The 20,002-nt window shown below is 44.6% G+C and overlaps 1 protein-coding gene across 2 annotated transcripts in view; it reads right to left on the bottom strand.

Moving 5' to 3' along the window:
• The window catches only part of EGFR (epidermal growth factor receptor), a 176,676-nt gene extending 156,933 nt beyond the window's left edge, over positions 1-19,743 (bottom strand). For both annotated transcript variants that reach the window (XM_063088058.1, XM_063088059.1), the window contains exon 1: positions 19,479-19,743. In XM_063088058.1, coding sequence (XP_062944128.1) covers positions 19,479-19,566 — 88 coding nt within the window. In that variant the 5' untranslated portion in view covers positions 19,567-19,743. The remainder of the gene's footprint in view (positions 1-19,478) is intronic.
• Between the last annotated feature and the right edge of the window lie 259 nt (positions 19,744-20,002).

The raw sequence follows: 20,002 nt of genomic DNA, 5'->3' as shown, positions 1-20,002 counted from the left end.
CTATTTTGTACTTACCAAAGTTTCTCTCTGATGGATGGAAAAATATTCCCTGTTTTTTTGGAGGACTTATATAATTATGCAGATCTTCCAACCCTACCTTAATTCTCTGAGTTCTAGTTGAGTGTAGCTGTGGGTCTCAAGATTAATACTGCTTTGAAGATACACAAGGTATGTATAAGCAGTTCTGCAGAATATTTATAGGCAGTGTAGCTACAGAGTTGTAATCCACTTTTTATATTTTCCTGGGAGTGGGAGGCAGGGAGAACAGGGCCAAATTCCACGCTTGATGCAGAAAACTCAGGCATTCCTGCAACAAAACTTTCCAATAAGCAGCTTTTCTTGTTGGAAGAAGATTCCGTGGATACCATGCTGATTCTAACCTGTATCAAAACATGTTTAAAACCCTGCAAACGTGTGTGCTTACAAACTATGACACATTCAGGGAATTGTGAATTTCTGTCTTACCATCAGTGTATGAGTAAGACAACAGTCACGTGCAGAGCTTAATCTGCTGTTTTAACAAAGGGAGAGGAAGCAGCCAAGCGCGATCTTTAAGAGGACCCCATCTCTCTCCCCAGCATGCCCTCATTTTTAATAGCTGAGAAACAGCTCCTTATTTGCATCCCTGCTTGGGAGCATAGTTCACAGACTGCTTCCGTTGCAACCACTGTGACAGCAGAAGAGAATGTGAAAAGAAAGGAGATGCACAAAATTCATCCCCCAAATAACTACACAGTCAAGTACTCACAAGCCCTCTACTCTCATCGTCTCTAAAAATGAACCCCCGCCCCAATAATAACCCCAAAAGTGACCACTTGGTCTCTGAACGCCACCAGTGACAGAGCAGCTCTCCCTCAACAAAGTACATTCCTTTCTGGAATCATGATCTGAAACTATTTGTGCCTCAATGTGCCTTTTACCACCTTGTCTCATCCCTAAACTCTCCTCTCCCTGCCACCTGCAGAGGCAGGTGTGGCCCCTACGAGCTGCTCCTCCTCCCATCACATGTCTGCAGCCACTTTAACTGTTCTCCGGGATTCCGCTTCCTCTACCGCCTTGACACCCCCAAAACTTCCTTTTCCTAGGTTCCCCTTCAAGCATGAACAATAGAACTTCAAATCCTTAGTTGAGTTTTGCTACCCAAACATCATCCAAGCATCTAATGAGCAGGTCACACAAGTCCTTACTGATGTCCCTAATAAAGCGTGTTGAACAACACAGCTTCCCCATCCATTCCTCTGAGCTCCCACATCATCTGTAAGGCGCACCCTCTCTTACAGTGCTGAGCCTCACATTTCATAAAGTATGGGCCCTTTTCACAGAAAAACAATCTCCACAGACCCCAATTTGAGAAGCGCTGACTGACTGTGCAACTAATGTTTTAAGTTATAAAAATGTAATCCACAGACTTCTGCTTCTGGCCATTAATGAGTAAGTGGTCCCAGACTTTTCCCCACTGTAAGTACCCAGAATGAGCAAAATATTTGCAGCAACTGTTCTCAGACAATGGACAACAGACAGTGCAGGATGAACCACCTAAGAGAAGGGAAACACATGGTGAGTATGTGGATAAATATAAAACAACAGCTTTTCTTTTTCTCCTCTTAATTTCCTTAAGATACAAGTGACTTTAAAATACTATCATTGTAAGGCGAGGCTTACCCCCCCCTACACACACAGTTGATGACTGTGATTTACTGCTACATAAGTTCAAAAGAACTTACTTGATCCTCAAAACAACCAAAATGTTCAACTCTTATAAAATTCTCACTCTTCCCTAAGGGTACATTTGCAGCTGCCTAGTTTAAGAAAATGACTTCAGAACAGTTTCGTGATTGTTCCACTACAACCTAATAACCTCCTTGAGGAGAGAGACCGCATACATGTTTGCATCCCAGAGGAAATAGAGGTCATGGCAAACAGTAGATGCTCAATAAAATGTATGTAAACGGACACGCCTCCTGATGGGATGCATTGGACACCCTTCACTTGGTGTGGTTTTTAAACTAGTCCAAGTTTTCCCTCTTTAGAAGGCTGCAGGATTGCTGGAAGGGGCACGTGCTCCAGCCAGGGTGTGACTCCTCCAAGTTTCCTTCACGCATCACTTTCACCTGCTGCCTTGCTGAGGTACTCCGACTCAAGTTAGCAGCCTGCAGTAAGTGTGTACCTGCAGGTCCACAAGGACTTTGCAGGGAGGACGCACAACAGATGAACCTCCACAGCTTTCTCAGAGCCTCTGACATACTTTATCTCATTTGAGTGAGAAGAGTCTCATTTCCCTTTGTGACCTCTTAATCAGGGCGATGCCCGTAGACAACAAGCATTGAGCTTCTGTGCTCACATAGGACCGAATCAGTCTTGAAAATCCATCTACTCTCTTCAAAGTTAACATCCAAATTTATTTACCATAAGCTTAATAGTTGCAAGAGATCTAATTTCAATTACGTGGTAGAGCTGCTCCTCATCGTCAAAGCAGTTAGTCAACTCTAGATTTAATTTCCAACAGAAAGATTCTGACTTTTTTCAGACCAAAAAACTTGAAAATACCTTGCTTGAGAGATCTCAGTCTTGAATGCTAATTCTAAGTAAGACAGATATTTTGATACATTGATGGGAAGATGGGGCACAGAGGTGCATCATGAATCAGTCACCTGGAGGGAATAAGACACTTCTGTCTCAGCCTTTCGAGTGTGTGATCAGGTACCCCTCCCCCCACCCCTCCCTCCCCGTGTTTCTGGTGTCTGTATGCCAGGTACTTTTGTGCTCCCGGCTGTCCATTTGTGACACCTGGAAGGGCTTATACTGGGTGAGAGGTATGCTTTGATTTTGAAAAACTGGAAAAGGGAGATTGTGAAAGGAAAGGTAGAAAGGAGACTAAGCTAAGTTATGGCTTAACATTGTGCACACGCATTTTAGTGAACCCATCCTGGCTTCTTGTGACCACCCATGCAGTTTTGAAATACTCAAAAACTGCACAAGACTAAATTCTCACTTTCGGAACTGGATGGAATGAATGGAAATTATGGGCTCCTTCGGGGCAGAGGCTACATTTCTGTCCATGTGACCCAGCACCCAGCAGCGTTTTTGGTACACAGTATGCAGTAAGCACTTAATGCATGCCTACGGAGTTGAACTGAGCTGAAAAACGAAAATGAAACATGCAAATAAGATTCTGCCAAATTATACCAATCTATTAAAATAAATTGCCTCTGCTGGTATAACAAACACAGTTTATGTTTATGCAATACAGTAGGTGTAACGATCAGGGCTTGAGCGCTTGGCGAGCTGGGAGGCTCTGTGGTGTGGTGTGTGCATGCATTTGCTCTGTGAATCAGGAGCATTCCTTCACCAAGGGTTGGTTTTCTCTTCCCTTCCCTGTGTTTCTGAACAGGGCTCCACGGGAGCCTGACTCTGCGAGGGAACAGACAAGGCAGCTGCAGTTACCCCCAAATGGTACGGTCATTCTGCGAAGTTTCTGCAGTTGGTTAACACCTGTTTAAAGGAGGAGGCTTTCCCTACAGGGACCTACACATGTGTAAAGGAGTAGAAATATGTTACTTTCTTGCTACCTTATTTAAAACCCTATTTTTAAATCATTTGTAATTAACCAACAGTAAATTGCAATAACAATAGAAGGAGTGTCACTTTGAGTTCAAGAGACCTTTTAGCTATTTATACCAAAAGAAAGAACAGATGCACTACCTGGACTCTGAAGTGCAGTACCTTCTTTGAGATTCTGAATCTTCTAATAAAATCTTGACTTTCCCGTGGGTTTTCCATCTTCTCTACCAAGTACAGGGCACCATGCATATTTTTAAAACTTTTAATATAATATAATATACATGTAGAAAAGTATACAAGAGTAATCAAGAAACATGGCATCACTAGCTTTCCAGACACCCTCATCTAGAGCACCTCTAACTAACATACAGAAGGCAAAACAGAGCAAATAGACAAAAACTGGTCCACAAGATGGGTAGAGTCGTACACGCGCACACATGCACAATGCAACTTGTGATGTGAGCAGAATATAAGCTTAGCGCATGTAAATTAACTCAAAAGCTACAAGTTGTTTGGTTTGTCCACTTAATCAGTCTCCCCATCTCTTTCTATCTTACCTGTGTCTCCCTTCATCTCTCCTTCCCTTTTCCTCCTCGTGCTTTCACAGCCTCCCAATGTAAAAGACCAAAAAATTTCACCGAAAAAAATTAACTTCCAAATAGTTTTGTGAAAGACTATGTTTTCTAGAATATCACATCACTAGCTCATAAAAATAATGAGCTTTTGTTGGTGGGACTGCAAAACGGTGCAACCTCTATGGAAAATGGTATGGAGGTTCCTCAAACAATTGCAGATAGATCTGCCATATGACCCAGCTATCCCACTGCTGAGAATATACCCAGAGGAATGGAAATCATCAAGTCGAAGGTATACCTGTTTCCCAATGTTCATCGCAGCACTATTTACAATAGCCAAGAGTTGGAACCAGCCCAAATGTCCATCATCGGATGAGTGGATACAGAAAATGTGGTACATCTACACAATGGAATACTACTCAGCTATAAACACGAATGAAATACTGCCATTTGCAACAACATGGATGGACCTTGAGAGAATTATATTAAGTGAAACGAGTCAGGCACAGAAAGAGAAATACCACATGTTCTCACTTATTGATGGCAGCTAAAAATTAATATATAAATTCACACACACACACACACACAAAAAAAAAACCGGGGGGGAGGGGAGAAGATATAACAACTACAATTACTTGAAGTTGATACACAAGCAAACAGAAAGGACATTGTTGTGGGGGAGGGAGGAGAGGGAGGAGGGAGGGTGGTTTTGGTAAGGGGCAACAATAATCAACCACAATGTATATCGACAAAATAAAATTAAAAAAAAAATTATAATGAGCTTTTGGCCTGTGTTAATATTAGATAAAGATGTCAAACTAAATATACAAATATACCATTAAATATACCACTGGGGGAGGTTGGGAGAAGTGTACAAAGGACCTCCCTGTAGATTGTTTGCAACTTCCTGGGAATCTCTAATTCTTTGAAAACAAAAAGTTAACAATAAAAACTTTGCTACTGCAACAAACCACCATTCATATTTATAATCGTATAAGGTTCTGTTCGTATAAGGTCAGTGTTCTGTTTTGCTTTTAGAATGATTTTCTAAGAACTACAACAATAAAAAAGGTCTTCTTAATTTTTCTATTAAATAAGAAAATTACTAGGAAAAAATAAGATCAAAATATTTAATTCAAACAAATAAAATGTGTTTTGAAAGCAAATAACTTAATGCTTAAAAACATTTTCTAGGGAATGTACAATTAACCTTCTTAATCCTTCCTTCCTAACCACACATTTTTTTCTTCTTTTCTCACATTTAAAACATGCTTATCATAAAGTTAATATTCAAAGAAAATAAGATATTTTGCCTTCCAGAGCTTACATATTAGGCTCAACAATCCTTTCCCCCTTCCTGGCTTCCAGGTTTTCAGATAGAACAAATGCTACCAAATGTGCTACATCCCACAGATGTCCGTCACAACTTCAAAAACTTCATGATGGCAAAAAACAGTGCAAAGGTTAGACCACCCTTCCACCCATTTGTAAATCAGATGTCTAACAAATCCTCTCACTGTTTAAAGCAACTATGCCACAAGCAATGTCTATTAGACAAATCATGAGCTTTGAACTGTTCACTTTTCCATTTTCGGTGTTTCTTGCAGCAAAGCAGTTTATTTTTACTCACAGATTTAAAACAACTTTAAAAATAACTTTATATGCTGCTGGTAGGAAATAGCAAGTCTCCAGCATATGTTAATTTATGACCAGTCTGTTACCTTGCAAATTAGAGAACAATGATAAATAGATCAAAAGACAGATAGATAGTTATTGCATTTTTATGGTTCCCTGTAACACCTGCAGGCCTTCTTGTTATAAATTAGGTGAGAAGACAGGACACCTACAGAAGTCCTGACCCCAGATGAAAGTAGCAGTCCCTGGGTATGGGCATGCAGTGGCTCAAAACAGTCCCACATGCACTGAGCATTACCAGAAACAGCGTACTTATTTCCGTGTCAGACAATATGGAAAGGGGAGATACCTGTCTACTCTTTTCTCTCTTGGGAATCCAAACCACTGTTGACAGGGCCAAGCACTCCAGGTGGGGTGTGTTTGCCTCCCTGCTCGTGAGGTGGTCCAGGCATCCAGGGGACCATGGAGATCTGAAGGCCGGACTTCTCGGAAATGTGCAAGGCCCCTCTGCCGGGTCTGCTCTAGTGACAGTGGGGAGGAGGGATGAGGAACGAGCTTTCCCAGCGGCCACAACGAAAGTCCTAGCGCAAAAGTAGCACAGGGATAAAACATCAGGGTTATACAATGAAATGAAGAGTATTTTAATACTGGTCCAGGACTCTGCAGGAAACAAACAAACAACAGTAGTTTGAAGGACAGGTTAGGCAAGAGGGCGGTAGCTGGATGTGCTCTGAAAGTCCCACTGTGGGGGCAAGAACGGCACCAGAGAACTGAGCTGAGTGCAGCAAGGATGAGCCTTCCCCTGTCAGGTCCTGGTGACCGACTGAGGATCCAGACTTCAGGGCAGACATCCTGGGGGGGACATCTGGGGCAGAGTGCATAGCTGTTCAGAGTATGCCCAGCTTTCCTAGTCAGATGGCCCTGGGTAAGTAAGGTGTCATTGCTACATCCCAGGCTTTCCATCTTCAACAGGGGCCATAAAGGTCACGGTGAGGAGTGAAGGTCATGGACAAGCCCGGCACTTCCTACAGTGATAGCATCATGCACATAAGGAATGTGCTCTGTCCTGCACACACACCATCTCATTTAATCTTCTCTGCAACCCTCTGAGATAAGTGCTATGATTACCCTCATTCTGTAGATGAGGAAACTGAGACTCACAGGGTTACTCAACCTGGCCAGCATCACCCTGCGGCCAAGGTGGAGCTGTGTCCAAACCCAGGAAGTGCGGCTCTGGAGTCTGCTCCCACCTGGCCCAACACAACACTACCCTGCACATCTGGAGGAGGGTAAAGGCTACTAAATAACTTATCAAAAAAGAAAAAAGTATCACGTAGCAGATCCCGAGATTTTTTTTGGTACATTTATTGTTCTGTATATTTATGTTTTAGTTCCAGGTACACATTTGTTTTCCTATGTATAGGAAATCTAACATCAAGTAGATGGCAGACATAAGAAAGTCATTGCTTTTTCTGGAACAAAAAAGTCATCCATCAAATGTTAGTGATAAGTAGTCCTAGAATCAGTGATCTAATGCATTCCTCAGCCTATTACAATAATTTTCAGATTGCGAAAATTATTCATAGATATAATTTTGGATATGCTCAGAACCATTTTCAAACATCTACTCAAGAGTCAAGACCTTGTTTCAAGAGCAACATGATTCTACGAGTTCTGAACACTGCACAGGTGGCTCATTTTGACCTCCAGCTTGGGGAGTCCCCTTTATCCCACAATGATAGTAAATTCCCAGCTGAGGAGGTGCCACTAGTGTCCACTTTCCCTTTCTGAGTCAACAAATGCCTGAACATTTTCACCATTTTTATTAAAGGACAGATGTAGTCTACTTTACAGCCAGAAACAATGCAAATGGCAGAGTCTTTTTAGGAGGCACACGTAAATGATAAATGGGCAGAAGTATCTGCTGCAAATAACAACCACCACGAGCTCGAGACCGTCGGGAGCCAGACCAAGGTACACACGCCAGTTCAAGCACGTGAGGGCTGTGGCCACGTGTCCTGGAGCCAGCCCGGCCACACAGTGAACACGTCCTGGCTCTCTGTGCCATAATTCACATCTCCAGTATGTTGGAACCAATCAGGGTCACGCCAGGTTCTACATGCCTCACCTCTGAAGGGTCAGTAGAAGGGTATACAGGTGGTCCTCCACACAGAGACCAGCCCTTCACTGCAGCCAACTACTTCTGAAAGGAAATTCATCTTCAGACAGACTTGTTTTCCCTAGAGGGCCCATTTAACCTCCACCCAGCTAAGCTAAGCTGTTTCCTCAGACAGAGATGGGCTTAATGATTTAATCGTCGTCTTTCTATCTCTAAGGATGACACTACAAAGTTGGCATGTTTGATGTCTCATTTCAAAATCACTGGGTATTAATTAATTATTGTTACTTTTAAGACTACTTTTAAACATAGCTAGGGCCTTTTTTGGCTTGATAGAACATCCACTGAATGGGACATGGGACTATCACAAGATCAGTACTACTGTTAACACATTATGTGCTGCCTAGAAATTCTCTTTTAACTAAAAATCAACCTTATAAATAGTGTTCAGAAGTCACCAGCCTATAAAACTTCTGCTAGTCTGGCTACAAAGGTGAGCTCAACACCTGTGCTCGTGGCCACCTCATCACACCAGTGCTCGTGGCCACCACATCACACCAGTGCTCGTGGCCACCACATCACACCAGTGCTCGCAGCCACCGCATCTCACCTGCATTCGCCACCACTACATCTCACTTGTGTTAACCACCATGGGTCCACCTCTTCCCTTGTCACCTAGGTGAGGAAAAAAAGTCCAAACCTTTCCCAAAATGAACTCCAAGGAATGCTAACTTTTCTCTTCTCCAAAGAGGTAAGGAAAAAAACCCTGAAAATTGCAAGAGAAGAATACACTATGGCAACCCTCCCCACCTTGGCAGCAACTTTCATCCGTTCCATTAGCACAGGTCAGTCCTTGAATTCATGAGGATTTATTTCTCTAGCTATAGTTCGAATGTCTTGTTTTTGCAACTGAGCAACATTATGAATATTTAGTAGCCACTGCCCAACAAATCTAAAAGCCTTGCTTTCCTAGCCAAGACTTTAAGAACAATACTATGCCATGAGTTAAGATGAACTCAGATAACTACCCAAGTCTTCCACCCATCTGGACTTTTCTCATTCAACTGTCTCTTCCCCAAACTAGGCACATCACTAGGTTTGCATTTAAACAAGAAAGAGCCTGTAAAGGCTGAAAGTGAAGGGGAAAACCATGCACCTCATCTAGCTGAAGCTTGCGTGACCCTCTCCACCAAACTGCTCAACTTTGCTCTGCCGTGGCTGGCAGGCTTGTGTTGACTGAAGGTGAAATGGCACAGCTTCTGCCCAAATAACTCTTGCAAGACTTAGAGGCCCCATTACTAAACTCACCCTGAAATCAATACACCAGCTGCCTGTTTACTTATCCAACAAGAGATGTGTCATCTCAGGCTTCAAGAATCAATGCGTTCCCCTGGCTATATCCTCTACACCTGCAGCACACAACAACTGAAGATCAGTTACTCAGCTGGCCTACAGACTTTCTCCTGTTTCACCTCATAATCATGAAACATAAATGTGCTTCTGGGGAGCTTCCGCTGGAGTACTGAAAAGTCTCCACTATGTTAGGAATAAACAATAACAGAGAACGTTCTTTCCTTCCTCGGGGAGGAAAATGAGCAGTGCATTTTGAAATTTCTTTTGGGAGAGGCATATGGCCGTCAGTGAGAGATCTACTCACTGTCACATTCCACGTCCGTTTATTCAACCAGCAAAGCCCCTCTCGAAGTGAATAACTTAATGCTTACAAAATCTCCTCAAAAGTCAGTGCTTGCAGGTATAATGGCTTCTGACAAAGGGTGTGATATAGAAAATGAACAATACTGGAGAGCCACCCTATTTGTGAAGTTTGTCTTTTTTAAATAGCTGTTTCACACTAAGGAGCTGAAGTGTGTGCTTTCGTTTAAATCACAGAAGTGGCTCTTACAGATCTGTGTGAGTGAATTACCACTTTTTGCCATAGGCATTGCCTACTTATCCAACTGCTAAATCAAGTTGCTTTCTCCCCTCATTTTTTGTGCAAGTATTTTTACCTCTGGCAAATTTACAGAAGCTTATGACACAACGTTAAAAAGTCACACTTCTAATTTCTAAAGTAAATGTTTTCAAGGCTCAGAAATCCATTGCCTTATTATCTTACGACATGGGCAGTTATAACACATACATAAGAGATTTGACTCTAAAAAATATTTTACAAGAGGAAAAGTGGGAAAGGAACCAGAGCAGAGCAGAAACATACAGAAAATACTCAGAAGTGCATGAAAGTGTGGGGGCGTCACACATAAGTAACAGCAACGTAACAGACATTCTGGGGCATATTTTGTGTCAGCCTTTTGACTCACAAATAGGACTAAAAATGATAGATGGCCTTCATAGCTAAAAGACCAAGGAAGTCTCAAAGAAAGACTGAGGAGAGGTCCTGGGAACATTTGGCACGGGTGTTGGGAGACGGCACGGCACAGAAGAAAAAGGCACCCACCACCAAATGCTGACTAGCCCCAGTGATCATGGGCAAACTGCAGAATTGTTCTAAGCCTGGCTCCCTCGCCTTCAAATTTGGCTAATTATCCCAATCCTGTGGGGTGGTTAGGAGGCGCAGCAAGATGCATGTTAGGGCACTGTGTAAAGTGCTGTACAAATGCAAAGTGTTATTATCATTATTATGACATCAGTGTTTTTGCATCTAAATTACAGGACAGCACACTTATTATTGGCATGTTTTAAATACATATCTTGCATGCATTTAGATTTGCTTTTAATTTTACAGATGTTTTCAGCTGGAAGGAGTCTTGGAATCATCTAGTTTAGTTATGTTACGGAAGTTGAAACTGGGAGTGTAGATTATAACCTGTTTTCTCTTCCCATTGTAACTAACAACAAATTACAGGAGAAAAATACATTAAGCCACGTACTAAGAAAAACTCGTTTAGCAACACCACTTTTCAAGAAATGGTACATACATATGCATACTTGTATTAAAAATAATCATGAACACTGAATGCTTTTCATACTTTCTAACTTTCAAAAATTATATAGTATATTTTTGCAATCATTTGTCAAAATTTTTCAATTGCGGTCATTTTCAAAATGTTTCTTTCCATGTGAAGGCTAAGTCATAACAGCTTGCAAAAATGAGAAAGAAAAGAGAAGAAACGAAAAAAGAAAGGAAAAGGAGGGAGGGAGGGAGGAAGGGAACACTAAGGCAATCCATTCTCACTCATAAATACATTCCATGCAGTCTATTAAAGCTCCAGGAAATGGAGCAGAGATAAAGAAATCAAGAAGTGAGGGACAAGGCTTCCACTCACTTGCAGCAAATCAGAGCCAAGAAAAAATTCCAAAATGCATCATATATAAAAGTCCCTTAAAATCAGGTCCTTAAGAACCAACAGGTGTGATACCTATACGATAATTCTCCAATGACCACCTTTTGTTTTTGTGCCATTCATTTGGACTTAATCAGAAGTGGATGAAATTGGGGGTTCTGAAGTTTTGTTTCCTATAAAAAACAATAATTGTTTAACTTTGCAAAATATATTAAAATACTTTTTAAAAAAATCTAGTTGGAATCATTAGACCTTGCTAGTACTAAAATGAACTTAAAATTAGTTTGTCTAATTTTTCTCGCTTAGCACAATTTTAAGCATTTACAGTGGTTTACAGTGTATGAGAATTAACTAGGAAATAACTGTGTAAATGAAGAGAAACAACATAATTAAATCTCCCTACAACTTTCAGGTATTCAATGTTTGCTGGTAAATAAACAAAACCAGGTTTCTGACATTTTAAAAAAAACTTTTTGAAAACCTTTCTGAAATCCTATATAAAATGATCATTTCTCAGGGCACTGTCACCTGTCCTTAGGACCTACACAAATTCAATAAATGATTTGTTTTTATTCTGGACACTAAAACAATGAAGAATTTATGAGTATTGGCAAAGAAACTAAAACACACAGTTTTTAACATATAAATGTCAGTTTATCATATCAGACTTTATGCAATGCATCAATTTTATCTGAAACCTGGAGTAAAAGAAAGGAACTCTACAAACGGTCACGGTGATGTCATACGTAAGGCACTAGAACTGCTAAAGCAATCATGACCTCACCGACTGGCAGGCCTGCGTGTCCCTAGCAGTAAAATCATCAGGTATCACATTTCTGCTTTTAAAATAAAATCCTTCATGAATGCTCTTAAAAGAACTTCAAAGTAAACAGTGGTCCCTACTTCTATATCTCCCTCTACATGAAGGCGTGAGGACGCAGGTGACACCTGCAGCCATCTCTTATCCTTTATTTGTCGCAAATGATCTCTGCACAATTTTCAACACTGAGTCAGGAAGCAAATGTCTCTTCTAATTCACAAGCAGCAGTGGCTTAATTTGAGAGATATTTTCTGAGTTCAGTGTGATTCCACATGTATTTATTGTGTCTAGAGTTATACAGACTTTTGTTTTCTTTCTCTCTTTGCTTTCTGCAGCAGTAGTTAAACAAAGGATGCGAAGTAGTCATTTTGCTTATTCATAACAAGTTTTAGGGAAAAATCATGCTGCTGAGGAGAACGTTAAAGCTATCAACCCTAATCTAGACTGCAGTGCAATTCTTCACATATGGTTATTACTTCATAAAAAGACGATCATTTTAATGTTTAAATGTAAAATGTGTCAACTCTCAGGCACATTACTTTTGACATTGTAAGCTTCTTCATGGTCATTTAGAAAAACAAAGAAAGAAATTCTAAAACCTTAACATCTGTTATAATTAAGACATTCACATTTACAGAAACGACAGGAGGCGGAGGGCTTGCTGGGGGAACGCAGGCCTACAAGTATTTCCTCGTTCCTCTCCCTCTGCCTGGAGGCCAGGAAGAAATCTCTTTCTTGGAGTCCTATCTAAATGTTCTCTTTTTGAGAAATTGCCGCTATTTTCTGGGCTCCACTGAAATCCCAAATCACATCTGTTATAAAACACTGCATTACAGTGCATTGACCACACGTCTCTCGCCCGGCTCAGCTGTTCAAAAATGCGTGTCCTCTGAGGACAAGTGTAGTTCTCTTGTTCCTCTCGTCTGTGCAGAACCAAGTGAGACGTGCACGGAGTTTAGCAGCAGTTCTCAACCCGGCGCAGGTCAGTCTCCCAGAGGCCCTACCCCCACAGCATCGCCTCCAGAGGTCCAGGATGGGGTTCGAGAATGTGCATTTCTATCAGGTTCCTAGGAGCTGCTGCTACTGCCCTGAGCCCCACTCTGAGAGCTGCTGAAGCAGACTTTTGATGGACTAATTCATGAAATAAAATGAGATTCGGAAACTGATTTACTAATGAAATATAAAACTATTGCTGGATCTTGAACAAGCTCATGAGATGAGTAAGAAATGGGGATCTGAGAAAAAAAACAAAATTTATTCTGTCACAAGAGACATACAACACTTAATCCACTCATCAGAACTGCCCAGGCACCTTTAAGAAATGTGTGTGCCAGGCTCATTCCCCAGAAATTCTGCTTCGACTGGTCTGGGGTACAGTAAGGCATCTTTTTTCAAAAGTTCCTCAGGGGATTACAAGGCACAATTAAGGTTCAAAAGCTACTGCTTAATAAAAGAATAAAAGTCACCTCCTACTCTTTTTGGTTCATTTCACTAATGTACAAAACCAAGTAATTTGATGCTGTCTTAAATAAGAAACAGGGGATCCCCATCTTAAGATCTGCAGCAATATACAAATATTACGATTCCCAATACACCTATATGCACTATATATTAATTGTCAGTTGCTGATAACTGCATCTAGTCAGGGTCCTAACTATAACAGCTGAGTCTAGAAAGGACTTGGTAATCCAGAATCCCAGTTTGTCTAGATATTGATGCTAGCAGAGAGCAGGACACAGGTGGAGACAGGAGGCTGTAATGGGGTCAGGTTGTTCTACAACCTAAGATAATAACTGTGTGGAAATATCTAATAAAATGACAATTCAAGGTCCCACTGCTCTCTTGGGCTCCAGACCCGTATTTCTACTGACTCCCGGTCTTGTCCATTTGAACACTTCACACTCAACAGGTCTTAAAGCTGAATTCGTATTTGACTCCCCCACCCCTCCCCGCACTTCCATCCAATCAAAACCTCCCCCTCTGAGAATGGATTCATGATCATATTCATATTCATAGTCAGAAAACTGTGTGTGTGACCTGGGATTCTCCACCTCCTATACTTGCCATGTTATCATTGCCAGCCAGTTCTGCCTCCAGATCGGCCCCTCGTTCCACGTGCTCCTAGCTCCTGCTGCACCTGCTCCCGCCTGCCAAAGCCACTTATCTCCCTGTTGCCACAGTTGCCCCTGCAAGCCACTCCCTCGCTGCAGCTAGAGCCATCTTTCTAAAACATCAAACACACCTGTCAGTTCCTAGCCTAAAATCCCAGTGAGCCCCCACTCACACAGGACAAAATCCAAAGCCACTGTGTGGATAACACAGCGCCCTGTGAGCCGTATGTAGCCTACCACTTACCCTTCTCCTCCTGTCACAATGAATCACCAAGCGTTCTCGAGAACCCTGCTCCCATGGCACTTCTCCCGTAATGCCTTCACATCTCTTTCTCCAGGGAAATAACTACATAACCAAATAGCTCTTTGAAGGCTCAAATGAGTAATCCCTTCCATTTGGGGCTATACCTGGTCTTCTCTCCAGGTAGAATTAAAAGCAAAGAGTAATCTCAAAAGACCTTTTTTGACCTGCGCAGAATTCTAACACTGCTTCTGTGACACTGTTTCACACTTACTATCTCTAGCTCTCTCTTCCCCTAATCGACCTTCAGACACTTAAGGGCAAGGACCAAGTCCAATTCATTCTTACATCTCAAAATATGGATGGAAAAGTACAAGTCACTCCCTGTGGCTCAAACACAAAGAAGAAAATCAAATAAAAGCCTAAGTCAGAACAGGTACCAATACTTGTCCTATTCGAAGGACAAATGATAGTGGTTAACTTATGCAATTATTTATACTAAATGGGGGCCCTGTATGCTGGCCCACTAATAATGGTGTAATTGTGGGTGTATTTAGGATTGTGTACAAGGCATTCTCATCCAGCCATCAGTCCCCTAAATTGTACTTCGAGTCTCTTGTTAATGAGAAGTTCCAGATGCAGTCAGCAAGGACACTTGGACTCTGTGTCTTTCCGAGAACCCATCAGAATGGACTATAACTTGGAGCAAAGAGGGAAATTCTATCCCTCCATGATAGCTTTCACATACTACTTTCTAAAACAAGCTGCTGAAATTGGTAGGGGCAAATTTATTCTAAGCATATGCAATTCACAGATGCTCAGTAAACAGGGCCAGTATTTGATACTCTTCAGAGCTTAAAATGTCAAATCCAGCATTTAGTTTCTAACCTGGCTTAGTAAACACCCCCACTCCTCCCCACATCTCACTGGCTCCAGCATCCCTCCCACTCCAGGCTGGCTCAGAGAACTTTCTAGACAATTGAATTGAGTGTATATATCCAAATGTGTACGAAGGACTCTAAAAAAGCAAAAACTGCAGCCAACACAGTTATTTGAATAAGTGTCAAAGCCTGGACCCTTGCCTAAATTCAAACAAACCAGCTTGCACCCATGGGCCTGATGGTGGACAATCTTGAGATGTTGTCCAAAGAGCCAATTGCTTTAGTTTGCTTAGAAAACACAACCTTTTAAGAGGAGAATGAAAAAGAAAATATGGGAAAACACTATGATACCAAGTGGGTTTGGTCCATGAGAACAAACTAAGATTTACACTCTATTCTGTATGTGTTTATGATTAAAGAATAAACTAGTAATAATTAACTGAGACTAAAAACATTTCTTACCATAATTTCAAATGTCTGTAAGTGACAGAGAAAAACAGAATTCTGTATGGATCCAAGAAACAGAGTCTAGTTTTCAAAACCATATTTACAGGGAAACAATGCGTGGGAAAGACATATTCTAAAACTTTGAACTTTTTTCAAACCATGCCCTACTAGGAAAACCTTTTATAATAGCGTATGTTTTACTACAGTAACTTTAAACAAGCCCATTACTATAGTACTTAGTCAAAATTAAAACACACACGCACACACACACACACCACTTTCAGAGCAAGCCACAAGGCAAGGGCCACGTTATTTCATAGTTGGGGTCCTCAACATTCTGACCCCACCCCTATAATGCTCACAATCGTCAATTGTCTTTAATATTAGAGTTGGTTTGCCACTCCTCTCAAAAAAGTCTCAGACACTAGCTGCTAGTCCTGGAGCTTAGATCAAAGGAAAAACAAAGAATATTTTCTTTCCAAACAGGGTGGAATTCTTCATCTTTACTGACTCTACCTCTAGAAACATTTCAAAACACGTCAGTGCTGTCACGGGGACCAAGTGCAATTATGCAGTACAATGAATTTTGGCAATCGGCTTCTTCAAACTTCAGAATAAGTTTTTTTTAAAAAAAATCATGGAATATGAAACTAAATATGTGAAACTGGAAATGACTGTTAAAAGCCTATGGGGGCTGTCACCCGGTTTCTGCTAGTCCATGCTACATCAGTGTGGAGAGACACACAGTGACAGACACTTAGACCGCCAGTCTCCTTTCCAGATTTGAAAAGAAATTTATTAATATTTAATTAGTGGCTTAAAAAAATCACATTTCTGGAAGCAATAGTAGAAACTATTAAGACTCCCCACCCTTTTTAACTCATCATGTCCTGCACATTCTATGCAGTCAATAAATACTCATTGAATTCAGAAATGAGGACTGAGAGGCCTGGAGCTTCCAAGAGACCTGTCCACCTTCACCCAGAGCTGGAATGACAAGACAGGCTTCCCGGCTGCCTGGCCAGGCCTGGGCTTTAGTAATCTGCTTAGAGAAAAGAGGGTGTGGTTTTTCAGTTTGGATACCATTACAATCCCCGACTTACTTTGTTTGTTTGACACAGCTCAGACCTACTGAGCTGAGTGTGGTGGGCCAGGCAGGCCTGTTTCTACTGAGCTCCCTTGGTGCGAATTCCCGCACTCCTCCGAACAGCACCAGGATCTCTTCCCTAGCAGCACCTCTACCTCCCCGTTGTGCAAGAGCAAGGGCTTGCTCAACACCTGTGAGCAGCCTCCATGCTCGCTGTTTGATGTGGAGCCTGAGCCGCCTGCATGAAAGGCTCCCAGCACAGCAACCAAGCCGGGAGCAGCAGTGGAGACACGGAACAAGCAGATGCTTGCTGCGCCTTCAGACAAGGGGCCGTCTCAGTCGGCCTGTCCCTGGTCCTTTCCCTCTTCCAGCATCTGGCCGTAGACGGTCACACACCTGACCCAGCTCTCCTGAAACCAGAACTGCAGCAAAGCAGAACTGGAAGGCGGAGGGAGGGATCCACGGCCAGAAGGCCCCAGTGAGAATCCTGGTTCTGCCTCTTGCCAGCTGTGGCAAAGTCACTTCACTTTACCTCAGTTTCCCCACATATCATGAGTACTCACTCACCTCACATGCTTGACGTGGGATTAAAGGGACATTTAAAACAGTGTCGGGCAGCACTTAGCTCTCAGTGCAAGAAGGACAGAAGTTACATCTCAGAACCAAACAAAACCCTCACTAACATGAGGAACTCTTCTTGAACAAAACTGACTGAATTTGATTGATATGGGCCTTTACCAATTTTTTGTAGAAAGACTTCATGTCATATTTTTAATAATGTGCCCCTTAAAACTTTGTTTTTTCAGGTTTTGTACACCTACTCTATTTTATTCGGGAGCACTCTGTTTTAAGGGAAAATGGGACAAACAAGCAAAGTAAGTGGAATTTATGTTTTTCTCAGTAACAAATATCCAGCCACTAATCGCAGTGTTCAAAGGAATAACATCAAAAACCTGGGAACATTTCTGCAGTGAGAAAAGTGACGTTTTGGAGGCACTCTAAGAGTTGAATTTAAAATAAGGAGAGCAGTCCCCTTAGCAGAGACAGAGAGAGACGGCCCTTGACTAGGACCACCGTCTTGGCAGCTGTGTCAGAGCCCAGGCCCACAGCCCCCGGTGCATCACAGGCAGGGACGAGAGAAGCCCCTCAGGCTAAGGAAGAGGGAAAGTTTTCCACTGGATCCTTCTGTGAAAAGACTAATCCCTTATTGAAATCACACCCCTCCTTTTCCCTCTTTTTCGTATTTTGCAAGTTTGTTAAAACTCTAGATCTTCCAAAACAGCTCTTTATATTGGCAGGTAATCTTTCCTCTATGCCAGTGATTCCTGAGTCGGGCTGCCCCAAAGAATCCCCTGCAGAGCGTTTAAAAAATCCCAACGCCCCAGTCTCACCCCAGACCAATTAAATCAGAATGGCTGAGGGTGGGAGCCAGACCTTGGTTTTTGTTTTGTTTTAAATCGCAGGTGATGCCAACGTGCAGCGACGTTTGGGAACCACTGTTCTACGCCTTCCCCTCCCCCAGCAAACGCGCTCAGGCAATGACATCAACGGCAAGTGCGGACCTGACTCCTGGAACCCGGGCCGCTGGATTTTGAAATCGTGCAATTAAACCTTCTGAGGCATGTTTCCCGTGTCAAGTGGGTTTACGGTCGCCAGTCACGAAGCCAGACTCGCTCCTGTTCCGTCCGGACATTTGGCACACGTGAACCACGAGCATCAATCCGGGATTTTTTGTTTGTTTTTAGATAAGTTTAATATTTTGGTTGGCCCAATGTCACATTGTTCAAAAAGCAAAAAGAAACATCCAAACGAGAAAGCCTTGGGATTTCGAGGAGAAAAGTTTGCTGTGAGCCCCATTTTGAACAACTGCGGGGATGGCGGGACGAGTTCCGCTCGGGGGGGGGGGGGTGGCACAAGGATCCACTGTCCCGCCGCGGTGGCCGGGCGACAGCGAGGTCCAGCTCCGCCGCAAAGCCGAGAGAGGCGACAAAAGGGCTACAGGTGGGGGGTGGGGGCAAACCTCGGGAGCCCCGGGGCTTTGGGTGCGGGGCCCGGGAGAGAGCTCGGGGTTGGCAGGGAGCCGCGTCCCCGGGCCGGCGCACCTGGCCGGGCAGCACCGCGGCGCGCACGGTGAGTGGCGGGGGCTGCGCCTTTTTGCCGACGGGGAAACTAGCCACCGCCAGGGCCACCCCTTCCCCGTAGCCGAAGGAATCTGGCGACAGAGACGAGTTCTCCCCGCCTCCCAGGTCACGGCTGCAACTCCACGCCCGGGGAAGGGCTTGCAGGAACCTGCCGGCGGGGCCGGGGCCGGGGCCGGGACCGGGGCGGAGGGAGGAGGCGGGGAGGGTCCGCTCGGGAAATCCGAGCGCCGGCAGGAGTCCCGCGGGCCCTTCCTCGGCTTCCCCACGCCCCGGCGCCCTCGGCCGGGCCCTCGGCGCGCAGTGCGGGCGCACGTGCCGACCGCCAGCCGCCGGCCCCGCACCGAGGGTCCGCCCCGGCCCCTGCCCGGCGCCGGAGCGCGGCCAGGAGGGGCGCGAAAGTTGCGGCGCCCCCGCGTACCCCCGCGCCGGCCGCTGCAGCCTCGCCCAGCCCAGAAACGAGACGTCCCGTCCTCCCTCCCACGGCCCCGGCCAGGGCGCAGCTGCTCCTCGAGGAAGCAGGAAAGCAGGCGCGGGGGCGGGCCGCGGCGGGGTCCTTACCTCGCTTCTCCTCCAGCGCGCAGCCGGCCCGCAGGAGCGCAGCCAGCGGCAGCAGGAGCGCCGCGCCGGCCGGCCCGGAGGGTCGCATCGCTGCCCCGCGGAGCTGGCTCCGGCTCTCGCCAGTGAGTCCGGGACGGAGTCAGGCGGCCGTGCGCGGCGAGGACGGGACGAGGCGGGGGCTCGGGCGGACGCCGCCGAGGTGGCCGGTCGCCGGGCCGGGGGGTGGCCGAGGGGCGCTCGGGAGGCCCTGGCGGCGGAGGCTGCGCAGCTGCGGCCGCACCGTGCGGGGCTGCCCGGACGTGTCGCTCGCGCGGGCCGGGCGTGGAGCTGCTGGGCGGGAGGAGGAGGGACCAGCGGAGGAGGAGGGCTCGGGAGGAGCGGAGGAGGAGGGGAATGCGCGCAGCCGGGAGGAAGACGCGCGGCCGACCGCGGGCAGGCGGCGGACGGCGCGGCCCCGCGGGCCGAGCGCGCGGCGGGAGGGTGCGGGCGCCCGCGGGACTGGCGTTCCGGGTGGGCGTTCCCCG

The sequence above is a fragment of the Cynocephalus volans genome, chromosome 2 (assembly GCF_027409185.1).
Source record: "Cynocephalus volans isolate mCynVol1 chromosome 2, mCynVol1.pri, whole genome shotgun sequence".
Taxonomy (NCBI): Eukaryota; Metazoa; Chordata; class Mammalia; order Dermoptera; family Cynocephalidae; genus Cynocephalus; species Cynocephalus volans.
Note: the sequence above shows the minus strand (reverse complement) of the source record. Positions and strands in the feature narration are given on the sequence as shown.